This window comes from Nannospalax galili, unplaced genomic scaffold, assembly GCF_000622305.1.
Source record: "Nannospalax galili isolate Female #2095 unplaced genomic scaffold, S.galili_v1.0 scaffold417, whole genome shotgun sequence".
Taxonomy (NCBI): Eukaryota; Metazoa; Chordata; class Mammalia; order Rodentia; family Spalacidae; genus Nannospalax; species Nannospalax galili.
In genome coordinates, this window is record NW_008340785.1 from 242997 (window position 1) to 262327 (window position 19331).

The window sequence follows — 19331 nt, forward strand, 5'->3', positions numbered from 1 at the left end:
CTTTTTTATTGTTTCTTTTGCTGCCCAGAAGCATTTTAGTTTAATGAGGTCCCACTTGTTGATTGCTGACCTTAATTCCTGAGCTACTTCTGTCTGATTTAGAAAATCCTTTCACCTATATCTTGTAAGTTGCTGCCTATAGCTTCTTCTAATAGTTTCAGGGTTTCCAGTTCCACATTGAGGTCTTTGGAGTTGACTTTTGTACAAGGTGAAATATAAGGAAGGATTAGTTTTATTCTTCTACAGGTGGAGATCCAGTTTTGCCAGCACCATTTGCTGAAGATGCTGTCTTTCCTCCACTGTGTGTTGTTTATCAGGTGGCTGAAATTGCATGTACTTGGGTTTGGATCTTGAATGATGTTCCGTTGATCTATGTGTCTATTTTTGTGCCAGCACCATGCTGTTTTTATGACTATATCTCTGTAGTATTCTTTGAGATCTGGTATAGTAACCCCCACCATTGCTCTTTGTGCTCAGGGTTGCTTTGGCTATCTGAGGACTTTTGTGTTTCCATACAAATATAAGGATTTTTTTTTTCTAATTTGTAAGGTATGTCATGGGGATTTTGATTGGGATTGCATTGAATCTATATATTGGTCTTGGTAGGGTGATCATTTTCACAATATTAATTCTTCCAATCCATGAGCATGGGAGGTCCTTACATCTCCTGGTGTTTTCTTCAATCTATTTCTTTAATGATTAAAAATTTTCATTTTAGAGATCTTTGGTGTCTTTGGTCAGATTTATTCCCAGATATTTTATTTATTTATTTATTTTGCAGCAGCTGTGACTGGGAGCATTTCCCTGTATTCTTTCTCCAATTGTTTGTTACTGGTATGTAGAAAGGCTACTGATTTTTGTAGACTGATTTTATAACCTGCCGCTGTCCTGAAAATGTTGATCAGTTCTAGGAATTTTCTGCTGGATGCTGCAACTTTTGGAATCTCTTAGGTATAGTGTCATATGTTCTGTAAAATTGATATTTTGACCTCTTCTTTTCCAATTAATACTCCTTTAATTTCCTTCTCCTGTCTTATTGCTCTAGCAAGAGTTCCAAGCACTATATTGAAAAGGAGTGGAGATAGTGGACATCCTTGTCTGGTTCCTGATTTTAATAGGAATGGTTCCAGTTTTTCTCCATTTAGAATGATATTGGCTGTGGATTTGTTGTATATAGCTTTAATTATGCTGAGGTGTGTTCCCTCCAGTCCAATTCCCTTTAGAAATTTTATCAAGAATGCATGCTGAATTTTGTCAAAGGCCCTTTTGGCATCTATTCAGATGACTATGTGAATTTTTACACCTACTTCCCAGATAGCACCCTCCCATAGCTTAGGTTCCTGATTTTAATGGTCATGCTTCCAGTTTTTCTCCATGTAGAATGATGTTGGCTGTGGGTTTGTTATATATGGCTTTAATTATGTTGAGGTATGTTCCCTCCAGTCCAATTCCCTCTAGGACTTTGAACACAAATGCATGTTGAATTTTGTCAAAGGCCTTCTCTGCATCTATTCAGATGACCATGTGGTTCTTGTCTTTGAGTCCATTTATATGACAATCCTGTTGAAGATCTGGTCCATACCATTATCCTGAGATTCTTCTCCCTCCTCTATGCCTGGAATGTGTAAGTTTAGTCTTTTTATGGTGTCACACAATTCCTGCATATTCGATTCTTTTTTTTTCTTAAATTTTTCATAATCTTTGCTTGAGTGGTCTAATTCATCCTCTTTACCTTCCAGTCTTGATATTCTATTTTCCATTTCATTCATCCTATTGGTGAGGCTTTCTCCTGTTGTTTCTAATTGGCTTACTGATTCTTTCACTTCCTTCTTCATTTCAGCCTGAGTATTCTTCAATATTTCTAACTCTTTTCTGAATTCATTCCAAAATTTATCCCTACCTTCTTTCAGTTCTTTGATTTTTTGTTTGTGTGTTCTTTAAAATAATTGAATTCTTTTATCCTGTTTATAATTGTTCTTTTAAATTCCATGTCCTGTGTTATCTCTAGGGGGTTCATTGTACTCCTCTACAGGACTGTTGGTCCTTGGTGGAGATCTATTATTTGCATTTTTTATGTTATTATTTTTTCTCTGTGACTTTGACTTTTGGATTTCTTTTGTAGTTTCTGATTCTTGTGTGAGACTTAAGCCTTCCTTTGTTGAGTTTAATCTGCTTCTTTTTGTAAACTTTATGTGCCTTGTGGTTTACTTGTTGGACATAAAAAGCTGGTTGGTCTAGGCCTCAGGTTCTCTCCTTTGGTTTTATATTGTAGTGGCCAAATTGCTTTTGTCTTCAGGAGTTCCCACAGAGGCCCAAGTCAGATGAGGATCAGATGCTCTTAGGCTTTCTTCTAAGGTCTGGATCCCTCCAGGAAAGATGCTGAACTCAGGACTTTGGGGGCTGGGCTTGCCTGGGCTGAGGTCCTGTCTCAGGAATGCAAAGGAGAGGTTGGGGTGGGACCAGGCCTGAAGGGCTTCTGGGGACTAGAGGGAGGAATTGGGTTGGTCTGGGTCCAAAGTGTCAGGCAGCAGTAGGGTTTCTGGGATAAGAAGGCAGGCCAGAAGTCTAGGGTGCTAAGAGAAGAAATGGGCCAATGCCCATGCTAGGAAGAGAGATGGGCTGGGGTAGTCAAGGCACCGTGGACTCAGCCATACTTTCCCAGGAAAGATGCTGGCTCCAGGAACCCGGGGGTTGTGCTGCCCAGAAATGCAAAAGTGAAGTGAGGGAGGGAACAGGCCCTGAGGGCTCTTGGGGACTAGAGGGAGGAATTGGGTTGGTCTGGGTGCAAAGGATCTGGAATTAGTGGGAAGTCTGGGCCAAGAGCACAGTCCAGAGGTCTAGGGTGCCAAGAGAAGAAATGGGCCAGTGTCCATGCTAGGAGGAGAGATGGGGTGGGGGAGGTAGGAGGATGAACAAGGCTGGGGGAGGCAAGGTACAGTGGGAGTGGCAGAACTCACCCAGGAAAGATCCTGGCTGGATTAATGCATTTTCAACTTTACCAGAGAAGTTTCCTTATGCAGCGGATGGTGATTAACACAGAAACCCACAACTAGCCAATGTGCAGGGAACAAGAAGCTGCTGAGAGCTTATTTCTGAATGGGATACCTATATCAAACTTCAGCCTCCCAGGGCTCAGGAATCATTGCAAAAGAGAGGGCAGAAAAAGTTTAAGAGCTAAGGTGGTGGATGATCACAAGGAAACAGTTTTCCAGACAGCTGTTCAGTTACTCATAGGAACTCACAGCATTTGTGACAGTATGCACAAATCCTATGCAAGCTCAAACCAGACAAAATCCCAGTAGAGACATGTGGAAGTGAGTAAGAAACCTCAATCCAACCTAAGAAAACTGTGGCAACTGATGGCTGCCAGGAGGGGCAGAGAGAGTCTCTTTCAAGTACATTAAATTGGTTAGGGGGCATTAAGGGGAGGTGTGAATAGGGGAGGGGATCTAAATACCATCAAATTATATTGTATGAACATCACAAAAATTCAATTAAAATGCTTTTTAAAAGTAAGTCATAGGAGAGATACCTTTAGGAATAAGGACTAGTGTCAAAATTCTTGCCTATACATAAATTTCAATATTCCTCATATTTCATTTCCTTTTTCCTTAAAGAAGGAATATATATATATGTATGTTTTTTAGAAATGCAGTATTAAAGTTTTGAGAAATCCTTAAATTTTTCTCCTTACTCCTCTCCATTATGTGCAGATTAACTAGCAGTATTGCTGCAAAGCTTGGTCAATCCTCTGCCCATTGAGACTCAGTATATGGAGGAGTGGAATGAGCTGCATTGGACTGGAGAGATTCAAATCTTTCTAATAGAATATTTCTATTTAATTTCCATACCAACATGGAACTAGACTTTTCTTGGTGTCAGGAATAAGCAACTCATCAGAATTACCTATAGTAGAAACCTAAATGTCTAAAAGTATAATTATTTTATTTTAATGATTCACAAGACCGTTTGTTATGTTCGTGTGAGTCATCTATTATTGATCAGGCTTTATAAATACCATTTATTATTTACTATTAGAGTTATGGAATGGCAGATAATAGACAAGATATAAGACTTTAATTATGACTTTGCTATAGTAACAATTGTAATCATTGGGCTCTTGTCATTTGGTCAATATTGAATATGCAAGGTTTGGTATTAGGAGCTGTGTTGCTTATCAGAAGTCAAAGTCAAACTTAAGGTTCTTTTAACAGAGTACAATTTATAAAAAGAGAAGAACTCAGCTGAATGTGATGGCACACACTTTTGATCCCAGCAGTAGGAGACATAGGCACTCTGTGCCATCAAGGCTCACCTTGTCTACATAGCGAGTTTCTGGCCAGTTCGGATACAGGGAGAGCCTGTATAAAACAAACAATCAAACAAAAAAGAATTAGTTCCTGTGCATATAATTCCTATACTACCTATGTACATAGAAAATTCTTATTAAATTCATGTTGAAATTTTAAATGTGTAAGTTGATTTTTGCTTTTTTACATGATTATTAGTTTATGCATTACATAAAGAGGTGTCAGTGAAACACATGTGTTTGGCAAGAGATGAATCAAAGGGCATTAATTCATACTTGGTGTTATATTTAATAATTGAACAGAACTTTTTGTCCTGGTTGTCTATATAGCTAAGCATAAGATTTCCAGTTAATATGCTATCTGTGTATTTAGAATTAATATTTTAGCATGATATCTCCTAAAGAACCATTCATAAGACACATAGTATTTACACTGATTTATTTATTCATGCAAATATGTACTTCTATAATGTGAAATAGTAATAAATCCTTTCTGATGATGAGTGACAAAAAATAAAAATCACAGATAAATCAATTTAGGGTTTCTGAAACTTTATTGTAATAGAAAAGTTTAAGCCAATGTCTATGTATTTTACCATTTATGTTATGTATGCATTTGATTTATTTAAAACCATGAATTTTTATTTTACAAAATCTAAAATAAGAGTTAAAATGTAAGGTAAAGTGAAGATAATAAGATGTCCTTTGGACATCTCTTAATTATGTAGTCCAGTGTTGGGTGTTGACTTTATTGATCTAATTTGCTTTTCATTAGTTTTTCTTATCACAAATTATATCTTCGAATTTATTATTCTTTGCTATAAATAATGATTCTATAAAAGTATTGGATTTATAGTAACAAAAAATGTAATACTATTGTTTCAAATGATAAATTACATCTAAGAGCTAATTTTTTTTCCAGCGCGGAGAACTGATCTTAGGTCCTTACATGTAGTAGACAACCACTGTGCTATATTCCCAGAGCAAGAGATACATTTTAAAAATGCTGAACTTTATAAGCTCACTGATGTAGAATCTAAGTTTGTAAATGTGTGTGTGTGTGTGTGTGTGTGTGTGTGTAGAGAGAGAGAGAGAGAGAGAGAGAGAGAGAGAGAACCTTATGGTGGTGCCTAAACAAAAACAGCCTAACCCCTTAGCATCTGTTGGAACCAAGAGTAAGCCTGATCTGTTCTGAGAATTTGTTCTTCTCTTTTTCTTTGGAACTGTCCTCCTGAACAAAGTGGCCTTGCTTTCTTATCAAATGAAACAATACATCCAGCTTGAAATGGGAAAGGAGAAACAAAACTTGTCTTATTAGGGTTTTTTTTTTTTCCCTTTCTTATCCCTTACTGACCCAAAACAGCTTACACAGCCACAAACAGATGTTACCAATTTAATCTCACCTGTTATTTGCAACATAAATGGGATAATTCATTGCTTCCAGTGATATGTACTGCTTTCATTACATGATATTTTCACAGCATACTCATGTACATACATTATTCTGAGTCAGGGGTGGGGAAGGGTCATCAGAGGTTAAAGCTATATATTTGGGTTATAAGAAGAGGCCAACGTCTAGTAAGGTTGTTTACACTGTAAAGAGGCTGAGATAGTGTTAAATGATTTCAAAACAAGATTATCTTTGGTTCAAAGATTAGGTTAGACTCTCAGTTGTAACAGAAGGCATTCCCCAAAATGTCATCCCCACATGCATGTGTATATATTCATACATACATGCATTATTTAAATATATACTTAAACATAAAAATAAAGTAGTTGGCTTGAAAACTTTGAGTAAATTATTATGCTCTTTGTCCCATCTCAGTAGTGAGTTTATTAGAGAGTTGTCAGTTTTTGTGTAATTCAGATATGAGTTACCATCAACAAATGAAACAGGACTAGGCAAACATTATCAAGGCTGACTAAAACTTTATAACCTAAAATCATTGGCCAAGACCAATACTATTAAACATGTGTCTTATTATTAATATGGAAAATATTTGTTACTCATGCACTCATCATATCTTTATTTTCTTCATGCAACACCTCTCCACCTCATTCATAGAAGTTGACACAATTACAGGTTACCCTTACTCCTGTGTTTTTGAAAGGTATATATCCTTATTGAATATTTCTTATTTCTACAATGTTTAACATTCTGACTTTAATACACACACTTACAATAATTGTGGTAACATGTTATACTACCATATAATTTCTTTGACTACCATATAAATTTTATTTTATTTATTTTCTTGAGATAGGGTCTCAGTAACCCATGCTGGCCTCAAACTCTCTGTGTATCCCAGGACGATCTTGAACTTCTGATCCTCCAGTTGCTACTCTAGTGTTGGGATTACAGGCATGTACTCAGCACACCAGGTTTATGTCATGCTATGAATCAAACTCTGAGTTTTGTGCATGCTAGGCAAGCATTCTGTCAACTGAACTATGTCCCCAGACCCACCATATCAATTTCAAAATGGCTTAAGCAAAAAGACTTAGATAAGTATGTTTGATTGTTTTAAATTATCTCTGTATTTACAGTTTCCCATTTCTCTTTCATGCAGCGATACCTTCCTGCTGACATCATAGAAACTGGTATCCATCCCGTGTATTCCTGCAGTACTCACTACATTGAGATGCTGCTGAAGGCCGAGGTGCCTCTTGTGTTTTCAGCTTTCCACATGTCTGGCTTTGCTCCATCACAGGTAATCCTTTAGGGAGTAGAAACCCTTCAACTACCAGATCACTATCTTAAAGAGTGCATTCCTATCCAATGTAGGAAGTACATTTAAATGAACAAAAGTACTTACTTAGATCACTAACCCCCACATGCTGATTATTGTATACATTTGCTTTATCAGTAGCAAATCTATATAATTCATATATTTCAAGTTTAATTTTAGGTATTCAGGGCTCAAGTTTGTTTTAAAACTGTAATATGTAATATAATTTAAAATGTAGTTAATACTTGCTTACTAATATGGCTAATTGAAAGGAGACAGAGAGCAAGAATTCCCTTCCAACATGGAGTGTCTGGTGTATGAGATGTACTATGTCCTGTCTAACACCAAAGTCCAGGAAATGAACCCTAGCCTCAGCCTGCCTTCCTACTTTTGGGATCTAAGAAGTTGTCACTTTTCTTGTAGGCCCTGGATTATGCAGTAACTTATGAATGGTAGTAGCCACAGATATCCCATGCCTCTGTGTGGCCAGGGTTACATTGCTGCAGGTGCAGCCTGTTTCATTGTTGTGTTATAATAAGGAAAAAATTAGTATTTTGAGATTAAAATTTTTTCTATTCTTTTTTTAATTGATTTTTTTTCAGTTTTCATATATTATAGTTTGATGATAGGTCCCCTCCCCATCCACACATCTCACTGCCTCTCGCTCAATCTAATGTACTCTCTCTCTCTCTCATATGAGAGAGAGAGAGAGAGAGAGAGAGAGTCTGATTTGTGTCCTAAATATTCTTCAGTGTGGATTCATCTACTGGGCTCACCAAGAGACCCATCCCTGTAGGACAGTCTTTCCCCTTCCCTTTGGCTATCAATTGCCAAAAAGTTCCTTAGGTTGGATTGGGATTTCTTACCCACTTCCCCATGCCTGTGCTGGGATTTTGTCTGGCTTGAGTTAGCATGGAATTTCTGCATGCTGTCACCATTGCTGTGAGTTCATATGAGTAGCTTTGGATCAGGATGTGGGGTATAGCTTGATGATACAGCATGTGTTGAACATGGAAGAGACCCAGGGTTTAATCCCAGCACTGCAGAAATAGTAATACTCTTTAGGTTAGTGGTCCAGAAGGTAGACATATTTAATTGAAAGACAGCAATATCATTAAGGCTCAGATCATCAGATTACTTTCATTTTATTCTCTTAATAAAAATTAATAGATTACCTGTTCCTCGAGTCTCTCGAGTCTGGTTTAAGCCATTTGTGACAATTTTTCTCTTTAAGTTTTGTTTTTATGACCACTAACACATCTGATATGCCCAGAGTTTTGTTTATTGAATCTTCTTTTAGCTGTCTATTTTCTTAGTCAGAACCTTGAACACACAGAAATCCATCTGCCTCTGTCTCCTGAGTACTGAGGTTAAATATGGGTGCCTCCACTCCTGGCAAGTTTCTTATTTAAATTAGTAGTACCCCCACTTAAATCTCTTCAGTTCCTAATGTGTGTTTGTGTGTGTGTGTGTATATATATATATATATATATATACTTAATACTGTACTATTGTTTAATATTAAGTAAGAGTAATCCTATCACCTATCTTTCATCTCCACAAAATATCAACGGAACCGTTTTTCCTTGTTGATTCCTTTACATTGACTTTAAAGGTAACTATGCCCAGTTTAAATCAGACATTTGAATGTGGATGAGATTTAGATTACTATTATGCTACATTATATAATATTTTGAGGAAGGTATGTCCTTGCGGTGGTCTGCCTTTCTACATGAGGAAGTGCAGCCTGCCCTTTGGAGCATGCTCAACTGGAGCATACTCCATTTTCCACTTGTTTGCATATTTCACTAAAGTCAGAGTTTCTTTCCGTTTAAATATCCTTACAGATATTACTAGTTAGTATTATTTGAGATACTTATTTCCATTTCATTTGCTCTTTGGTATTGTTAATAATTAATAAAGTCATTATTATAATTAGATTATGTATTGTAAAGACATTAATTTTCTCTTCACTCCAACTTTGAAACAATGTACTTTAATTCTTCACTTTTATTATGTATTTATTCAAAAATAAATCGAAATATTGTTTTCTATTTTAGAATTAATTTGTTAAGAAACTACTCAGCCATTTCACCATTAAGTAATACCATATTGGAGAGACTTATCCATGCCATTTTGAAGAATATTTCTGTTCTTAGTTTGTAAAGTATTTAATTTCATCTCTTTTAGTCAAATTCTTCCAGCCTCCTTTACCGTTAGCATTAACTTGGTCTTAGCTTATTTGATTCATTTATGTGACACATTATTACTTTTCTTTGCTGTAAATCATCCTTGCCTTCCCTTGCATTTACCCTACTAGACATTTCCTCTAAGTAGACAGTAGTTCTTCTTGGCATTATATGTGCTTTTATGATTACCTTGATGAAATGCCTATCACTCAGTACATGTACTTCAAGTGAGGTATTCTTACTTTAAGTCTTATGAAGTTATTAAGAAATTTAAATGCAACAAAGAATTCAATCCAGTAGAAAGGATACTTAGCCATTTTTAAATTTTGCTACATGAAACTCTTGCTTGAACTTTGAATAACAAATTTTAAAATTCTGCTTGGAGGTAGTTTCTTAAATATTTACTGTAATCAATCCATTCTTTCTAGTCTTCCAAAACTCTGTGCTGAAAATAATATGTTCCTCAGAATTACTTTTTGCTCCTCTCCTCTTGACCAGTACAGTGTGTATTGTTAAATGCTTCTGATCATTCATGAACCCATAATGTATATTCTTTAATTTAGAAATGGATTGCCAAAGATTATGGGGAAAATTTATATCTCAGGCTCTACTCTATCAATTTAATAATTGAAAGAAAAATTTTTATGTTATGAATTTGATATACCTTGATAAATTTTCATTTGAAAACACATAGAAGCCAAGGTAATGGTTGACTTTTTGATTCTAGCCCCTCGACAGTCCCAGGCAGCAGGACTGCCATGAGTTCCAGGCCAACCTAGTCTACACAGAGAGTTCTAAGCTAATCTGGGCTATAGTGTGAGACTGAAGCAACTGAACAAAAAAGTGTGACCTACATATAAGGAATGGATTTATTTAAAAAAAAATTTCTAAGCAGTGACATTATTCATTTTCGATGAATGTAAAAAATGCCTTGCAGTGGCTCCCTAAGTGAACTAATAATTTTTTCTTAAGTACCTATCATTGCTTTGTTGATTATTTACCTTTATTGCTAATTATGAAATATGAAAATGGGGTATAAGTAACTAAATTGGTATATATGATTAAGTCATTATTTGGGTATAAATTTTACGTTTCAAAGCTTACTCATTTTGATGTAATTAGTAGTAGTGCTTTTTGAAACTGTGTATTTTTAGACACGAGGGGATTGGCTAATTAGTGAAGGATTAGTGGCAAGGTTGCTAAATGAAATATACAGATCTCTAGAGTAAAAATAATAAGTTCAACTAGAGTACACAGAAATTAAATGTAGTTAGAAAAGCATATCTCTTGATTAGAGTTTCTTTTAAGAGTTACTGAGATTGGAAAGAAAACACAAATCTGAATTTACGTTCTCTTTTTAAGTGAGCAACAGAAAATCACTTTCCAATCAACTTTTTGATAGCTCCTTTTTACTTATTTATTTTTCCTTTTTGAGATAGGGTCTCCCTGTAGCCCCAACTGGCCTGGAACTCACTATGCAGACCAGGCTGGCCTTGAACTCACAGAGATCTGCCTGCCTCTGCCTCCCGAGTGCTGGGACTAAAGATGTGCACCACTATGCCCAGCAGCTTTTTGATAGTTCTTAAAAAACATTTTATTTATTATTTTTATTTCTTATGTGTATCAGTGTATTGCCTGCATGTATGTAAGTGCATTCATGTCATGCAATGCCCGTGAAAGTCAGAAGTTGGATCTCCTGGAACTGGAGTTGGACAATCGTTAGCTACTATGTGGGTGCTGGGCTTTGAATGCCAGTCCTCTGCAAGATCTGTCAGTGCTCTGAACCACTGAGTCATTTCTCTAGCCCCAACTTTCTGATAGTTTCATCTTTTGCTAACAATCTTTTCTTAATGCATTTAGTATACTTTTCCTGGTTTACAAAGCACTATGTATCTTTAATGGTTTATCTCTTATTCCTTGGAATCACCAAGCTGCATGGCATTGATCACTGCGGGGAACTGTGTCATCAAGGGAGCTGGCTTGATTTAGAGTTGCTCTTTCTTTTTGGTTAACTGGGCTAAGGATCTTTCTATCTTGTTTATCTTTTCAAAGAAGCAGTTCTTAGATTCCTTGATTCTTTCTATTGTTTTCTTTGTATTTCACTAATTTCTGCTCTGATTTGTGTCATTTCTTCTTGTCTGTTGGGTTTGGGTTTCATTTGTTGTTGCCTTTCAAGAGTCTTCAGTTGCAATGTTAAGTCATTTACTTGTGTTCTTCCTGATTTTTTTAATGTAGGCAGTTAGAGCTATAAACTTCCCTCTTAGGACTGCTTTTAAAAAAGTGTCCCAGAGGGTTTGTTATGTTGTATTGTCCTTTTCATTTAGTTCCAGGAATACTTTTTATTTCTTTCACACTGATTCAAATAAAACTAATAGTGTTGATATGATGGGAAAACTTAAAGGGGTGTTCCTAAAAAAAGAAATGTGACTGTGAACCCCATGCAATGTTGTCTAAAGACTAGAAGACAGGAAAACACTACTGTTTTGCATAATATTATTCATGGGAGTGATTCTGTTATTAGATTTTATATGATAAATAAAATTAAAAATAACCATGATGCTATTATTGGAAATTAGAATTCTCAGTGTAATACCGTGTCAGCACAGACAAACCGATGATGTAATTTATCTTTAAGTTTTTTGAAAGATGGACGGTGAACCTACAGAGGAGTTTTGAAGCTTTTATGAATCTAGTCTTATATTATTTTCTGTCCCTTCTGTGTTTGAAAAATCCCATAATAAAAATGTCACAGAAAAAAAGCTGTATCATGTTTACTTGGGTACATTTTTTTCCCTATTAGGGTCCTATACTATCAGCTGATTTTCAGACTGTTTTAAGACTTTTTGTTTTGTTTTGTTTTGTTTTATCCTTTTGTGGTACAGAGGACTGACTGCAGGCCATTGCTCAGAGTAGCCGAACTATTTACAATGCAGAGTCCAAACTCTTCTTATATTATAAAGTTAGGGAAGTTATTTGCTTAAGGATTAAAACCATGAGTCATAATTTAGTATTTTCTATGGGAAGTATTTGATAATTCTGCCAGTGCAGTTTAGTAATTCCAAAGTATCTTGAAAATACAGTCCAATTAGCAGATAATTCAACCAAGATAGCACTTTCATATGTTGAGAAAATATGTCTGTACTCTCATGAAAATTGATACGTACAAAATTCAGTGTTTGTTCATTTTAATACCTGTATATTAGGCCATCTGTAAATATTTGTTAAATTTATGTCATCTGTGCCTTTGTTATAGAAAAATATGTATATAGTACTTTATATACATATTTCCAAAGTGTTTTTAGTTGTAACTTTTTGTTTTCCTCAAAATTTTTAATGTCATAGAAAATACATATATTATATCCTTTTAATAGATGAAAGATGCATTTGCCAATTTTTTTTTTGCCAGAATAATTGCCAGAAACATTAAAACTGCATTGGAAAACAATAGTAGATTCTTGTAACCAACATAAATATTTGACAGAAAGCTGTGGCCACCTCTTCTCTGTCTACTTGCCAGTTGTCTGAAACTGACAGCTGTATCTGACTATTTTCTGGGGATATGATACTATTTATATTTATTTTCATTCTCATTCATCACTTGTTCCTCCTTCACTCATCCACAGACTCAAATTTTCAGCTAGCCATGAGTTGATTACAGTTAATAGCTATAGCAAAGAACAAAGCAATGCTTTAAGGAAATTAGAAATGTTGTATTTAGTCAAAGAAAGCCCTAATCTCTTTCAGCTCCTTCTCCATCCAGCAGAGTCACATTGCAGGGATCTGAAGGGGGCAGGAGAGGTTTGGTGGAGCCCACTCACCCACTACATTGAAATTTAAGAGAAGAATCCTGCTAGTGCGTATGAACAGTAAAGCTAATATATCCTCATTGTTGATAAATAATGGACCTTCTGAATTCAATACTGAGTTAAACTCATAGACTATAGTCAAATATTTGAGGCATAGAATGGGCAATTATAGTTGTAAAGGAACACCTTATACCTGAGAACAGAATTACAATTTAAAAAAATTTTAGCTTGCCATATTATTGGCATTATTTAAAGGAAATATGACCAGAAGATGAGATGGAAGAAATGGGCTCATAATGGTTGCAATTCAAAAATCAAAAGTTGACATGAATAATAACAAAAGTTCAGTAATTCAGTCATCCCATCTGTTATAGTATGAATTGTATTCCCCCTGCAATCAGACACTAAAGTCCTAACCCTAACAGCCTCAAATGTAGCTCTGTCAAACACAGGGTATCTAAAGAAGTAACAAGCTTAAAACCATGTCATTAGGATGGATCTTATCCCATTTGACTCATAAGAGAAGATTTGAAGAAGAGGCGAACTACAGAGGATGACCATGTATGATATAGAAGACAGCTATCCACAAGCTGAGAGATGCCTTGAGAGAAACTAGCCTGCTGACACCTTGACATTAGACTTCTCTAGAATATTGAGAAATTTAATTTTTACCAACCATGTTTCTGGTTCTTTGCTACAGGAGACCTAGAAAACTACCACATCATCTTAGCCATTGAAAAGCAGATTCATCACACTAAAAACTAAATTGAGAGACTTAAAAAGCAACTTCTAAAAAAAATAAGGGGAGAGAGAGAGAGAGAAAGAGAAAGAGAGAAAGTCTTTATATTGTTTTCTTTGTTTCTATTTCATTAATTTCTGCTCTAATTTTTCTTGTTTCTTCTCTTCTGCTGGATTTGGGTTTCATTTGTTCTTGCCTTTCCAGTGCCTTGAGTTGCAGTTTTCGGTCATTTATTTGGGCTCTTTCCAATTTTTTAAGGTAGGCACTTAGAGCTATAAACTTCCCTCTTAGGACTGCTTTTATTATGTCCCAGAGGTTGTGTTGTGTTGTATTGTCCTTTTGGTTCAATTCCAGGAATTCTTTTATTTCTTTAATTTCTCTTTTGACCCACTCATTGTTTAGGAATGTGTTGTTCAATCACCACGAGTTTGTGTAGTGAGTAGGGCTTCGTCCAGTGTTGATTTTGAGCTTTATTGCTTTGTGGTCCAATAGAATGCATGGAATTTTTTGTATTTGTTGAGGTTTATTTTGTGGCCCAGTATGTGGTCAATCATTGAAAAAGTTCCCGAGGTGCTTAGTAGAAAGTGTATTCTTTGGTGTTTGGGTGGAATAATCGAAAGATGTCTGTTAGGTCCATTTGATGTATGGTGTCATTTAATTCAGATGTCTCTCTGTTTATTCTTTGTCCAGTTGACCTGTCTAATGGAGACAGTGGGGTATTGAAATCCCCTACTATTACTGAGTTGGGTTTAATCTGTGTCTTAAACTCATGTGGTGTTGTTTTTATAAATTTGGTTGCACCAGAATTTGGTGTATATCTGTTAAGGATTGCAATATCTTCTTGGTTTTCTGTTCCTTTGATCAGAATGAAGTGAACCTCCTTATATCTTCTGATTAGTTTTTTTTTTAAGTCTATTTTGTCAGATATTAGAATTGCAACCCCTGCTTGTTTCTCACTGCCATTTTTTTGGAATATTTTCTATCCTTTTACCTTAAGGTAGTGCCTGTCCTTGAAGGTGAGATGGGTTCTTGCAGACCGCAAAGGGATGGATTTTGTTCCTTAATCCATTCGCTTAGCCTGTGTCTTTTGACTGGGGAGTTGAGTCCATTGATATTTAAGGTTATTATTGAAAGGTCGGTATTGGTTGCTGTCATTTTGATTGCTGTTTGTGTTCTGTGTGTAATTTTGTGTTTCCTAGATTATACGTTTATTTTCTTTTGTTGCCCCTAGGGTACAGTTGTTTCTCTCTCTGCTCTCTGTACTGCTTCAACTATTCTTTGGAGGCCTGGTTTTCTGGACATGTATTCTTTCAGGCTATTCATGTCATGGAAGATTTTTCTTTCCCCTTCAACTATAATAGACATTTTTGCTGGGTATAGTATTCTGGGCTGGCATCTATTGTCATGCAGAACTGGAAATACCTTGGTCCAGGCTCTTCTGGCTTTCATGGTTTGCACTGATAAGTCAGCTGTAATTCTGAAGGGCTTTCCTTTGTATGTGACTTGTTGTTTTTCTTTTGCTCCTTTCAGTATTCCCTCTTTGTACATTTAGTGTTTTTACTATATGTTGTGGGGAGTTTCTTTTCTGATCCTGTCTATTTGGTGTTCTAATGTGCTTCCTGTATTTGTATGGGGATGTCTCTCCTTAATTTTGAGAAATTCTCTTCTACAATCCTGTTTAAGATCTGGTTAACACCATTAACCTGAAATTCTTCTCCTTCCTCTCTCTAGTCCTATGATCTGTAGATCTGGTCTTTTCATGGTATCCCACGTCTCTTGCATATTCCATTCCTGTGTTTTTAAAATTTTTCCATAATCATTGCTTGAGTGGTCCAGTCCTTCAACTTTATCCTCCAGTATTGATATCCTGTTTTCCATTTCATTCATTCTAGATGTGAGGCTTTCCCCTGTTGTTTCAAGTTGACTTATTGAGTTTTTCACTTCCTTCTTCATTTCTGCCTGAGTTTTCTTCACTGTTTCTATCTCTTTTGTGAATTCATCAGAAGTTTATCCCTATCTCCTTTTAGCTCTTTACTTATTTGTTCATGTGTTCTTTAAATTCATTGAATTCCTTGATCATGTTTTTGACTGTTCTTTTAAATTCTGTGTCCTGGGTTATCTGTAGGTGGTTCTCCTTGTAGAACTCTTCTACCGGATTGGTGGGGACATAGTATTTTGGCTTTCCATTTTATTATTCTTTTGTTGTGGTTTTGGCATGTGAATTTATTTTGTTGTTTATTATTCTGATATGAGAATTAAGTTAAAGTATGCTTCTGTTTGTATTATCCGGGTGCCTACATCCTTTCTTTATTGGTTATGTAAAGCTGGTTGGTACAGGGTTCAGTTTCTCTCACATTTATTTTGGAGGAAACTGATGGCTTCAGATCAGCTATTCAGGGGTACCCATAGAAGCCCAATTCAGGTTCCAGTCAGGTACACTCAGCCTTCCTTCACCACATGGAGGCTGGATCCAGGCTCTCTCAGGCAGCCCTGTGCTTGTCAACCCTTTGCCAGAGTGAGGCCAGAGGGAGGCCAGAACCTGGCTCTCCCTGGTGGTCTGCTAAGCTCCCAGCCACCCTCTCCAGCTGTCTGCAAGGATCTCCAAAGAACTCATTTTACCTTAACTACATTTGTGATGACCTTCTGACCTTATTTCCACACAAGGTCATGTTCTGTGATACTAAGGATTAGGAACTTAGCTGATCTTTTCTTTTTTGAGAGGAGACAGGGGTATAAGTGAACAACAATAACTGATGTACCAAAATTCTAACATTGTTAATCTTTGTATCTTTGTTACTGTTTTTTTTTTCTGTGTTCTCCACAATGGACATGTTTGATTTTTATAACCTGAATAAATGTTTCCCAGAAAGTAAGTTGCATAGAGTCCAAATAAAAAAGGAAACATTTTTGTAGAAGTCTCATTTTCTCAAATTATTTTCTGTGTTAGCCCCCAGTTTATATGTTCTGTGATTCTGTTTGCTGTAAATTGTTCTCTGATTCAGAAAGAGTCCATTTGCATTAATGTAATATTTTCCAGTCTGTCATCTGCATAATTATATGTCTATGATTATAGGTAAGATAGAAAAAACTCACATCTCTGAATTCAAATAGTCACTTAGATTTGTTTTCTAAGAGTGGTTTTATGGGTAAGAAGATGACAATATGCCAGAAGAAGGCACCCAACAACTAGATTGTAAGCAGTGTGAGCAGTGCTGGTGTGTGCTGTGGGCCTCTGCTCCTGAGTCTCAAGCCCATGAGTCTTTATATATGAAAGAAGCACAGAAAGCATAATTATTAGGCTACTGTACAGAATGTTTTTCTATTTTGATAAATGAAGCACATTTTACTGGTTTCATGTGTTATTGGTTGCTACTTTTTTGTTGTTTTTTTTGTTTGTTTGTTTGTTTTGAGACAGGGTTTCCCTGTAGCCCCCAGCTGACCTGGAAATTGCTATGTAGACCAGGCTGACCTTGAACTCACCAGAGATCCACCTGCCTCTGCCTCCTAAGTGCTGGGATTAAAGGTGTGCTCCACCATGCCTGGCTGTGGTTACTACTTTTTTTACTATTGAATTTTGGTGATTTTCATACAATATAATTTGATGGTATTTACATATACCCTATCCACATCTTCTCTTGTTGCCCCCCCAATGTACTGTATATATATATATATATATATATATGAGAGAGAGAGTCTAATTTGTGTCTCCAGATGTACTTCGGCATGGGTTTATCCACTGGAGCCTGATTAACTCACCAAGAGTCTCATGCTTGGAAGAGCCTGTCTTTGCCCCTCAACAGCCATAGATGGCCACATTTTCCTTAGGTGGAGTTGGAGCTTCTCATCCACTTCCCCATGTCTATGCTTGAATTTTTTCTGGTTTGAGCTTGCATAGTACTTGTGCGTGCTCTCACCATTGCTATGAATTCATATGAGTAACCTACTAGTTGTCTGGGAAACTGTTTCCTTGTGGGCATCCACCACCTCTTACAATCTTGCTGCCCCCTCTTCTTCAATGACCCCTTAGCCTTGGAAGGCAGAAGTAAGGATAGTCTTAGGTTCTCCCCTATGTCCTATGACTTGGTTAGCCACAGGTTAGTACTAAGCCTGATATCAATGTCAGATATGGACTCCATCCTAGGAAGTAGACCTTAAATCCAATTAAAGAGTGCTTAGTTACTCCCATAATAATTGTGCCACTGATTACACTGGTGGGCAGATTTTCCCAGCCCAGTTGTTATTGTAGTTCACAGGATTCATACCTGGGTAGGACTGATGATTATTTCCACTGGTTAGTAATGCTAACCAGTGGAATTAAGGCTCTGAAGTCAGCACCAGCTTGATTTCACTTTGTTTGTTCTACAACTTATATGTGTAGGGTTTTCAGCAGTAGGTACTACCATCCAGTTCTGGTGGGTTGATCCCTAATTTTTTTTAATTGAGTTTTAAAATTTCACACATTTCCCAATCAAATCCAGAACCCCTCCCCCATTGGTGCCTCCCCCATCACCCCACTGAATCCATGCACTATGCCAGATATGCTAAGTCCTATTCATTCAAGTTTTAAATGCGGTTTTATAATCCTACTTAATGAACTTCTTTTTTTTTTTTTTTTAAGATTTGCCTACAATGGATAACTCAGTGTTTTTGGAATTACTTAGATTGGATAGAAATATGCCATTATGTTGCTACTTGTGTTTTCCTTGGTCCTGATTATCAAGTGTATATCTGCATAGCCATATTAAAACATCTACAACAAGACATTCTACAGCACACTCAGACTCAAGACCTGCAAGTTTTCCTAAAAGTAAGTATGCTTATGTCTAGGCCAAAATGTTGTTTAAAGTTAATTTGGGGTGCTTAATTGTCAAGTACTTTTCTAGGCAACTGGTCTCCACAGCAGCTTTGAATGGTAAGTCTTACTGTCCTCAATTTAGAGATGAAGAAAGTGAGGGATGGAGTTGAATTACCTAAGTTATATACACCTAGAATAGAGCTGGATGCAAAGTTTTCATTTAACCAGGTTAGTACACAATACCAAAAAAATTTATGAAAATATTGCTATGTTATGTACTAAAATATTGCTATGTTTGATCAATCAATTGAATATTCACTTTATTTTGCTGGTGCAAAGGTGTAATACTTGTAAAAAATTTTAACGTTTCAGAATACTTTTTTAACTTTAACTTTTACATTATTTTGATTATTTTTATTTTTTTTATGTGTATGGGTGTATTGCCTGCATGTATGTAAGTCTACCCATGTTGTACAATGCCTGCAGAGGTCAGAAGAGGGCATCAAGGTTCCTGGGAACTAAAGTTACAGATGACTGTTAGCTGCGAAGTGGGTGCTGAGGATTGAACCCAGGTCCTCTGCAAGAGCAGCCAGTACTCTTACCTGCTGAGCCATCTCTCCAGCCCTCATAATATTTTTAAAAATTTTTAAATTGAATTTCTATGTATTTCATACAAATCATTTTAATCATCTTTATACCCTCTTCCCCAGCTGCACCCTCTAGTACCCCCCCCAATTTCATACATTCTGTCATTTATGTTAAGT

At 36.3% G+C, this 19331-nt stretch overlaps 1 protein-coding gene across 1 annotated transcript in view; it reads left to right on the forward strand.

The window, feature by feature from the left end:
• Positions 1 to 19331, forward strand: part of Tbc1d32 (TBC1 domain family member 32) — a gene marked incomplete at its 5' end in the record, with an annotated part of 270497 nt that overhangs the window by 240272 nt on the left and 10894 nt on the right. The window contains 2 exons of the mRNA XM_008835797.3: positions 6880 to 7020; positions 18391 to 18579. Of these exons, the coding sequence (XP_008834019.3) occupies positions 6880 to 7020; positions 18391 to 18579 (330 nt within the window). The remainder of the gene's footprint in view (positions 1 to 6879; positions 7021 to 18390; positions 18580 to 19331) is intronic.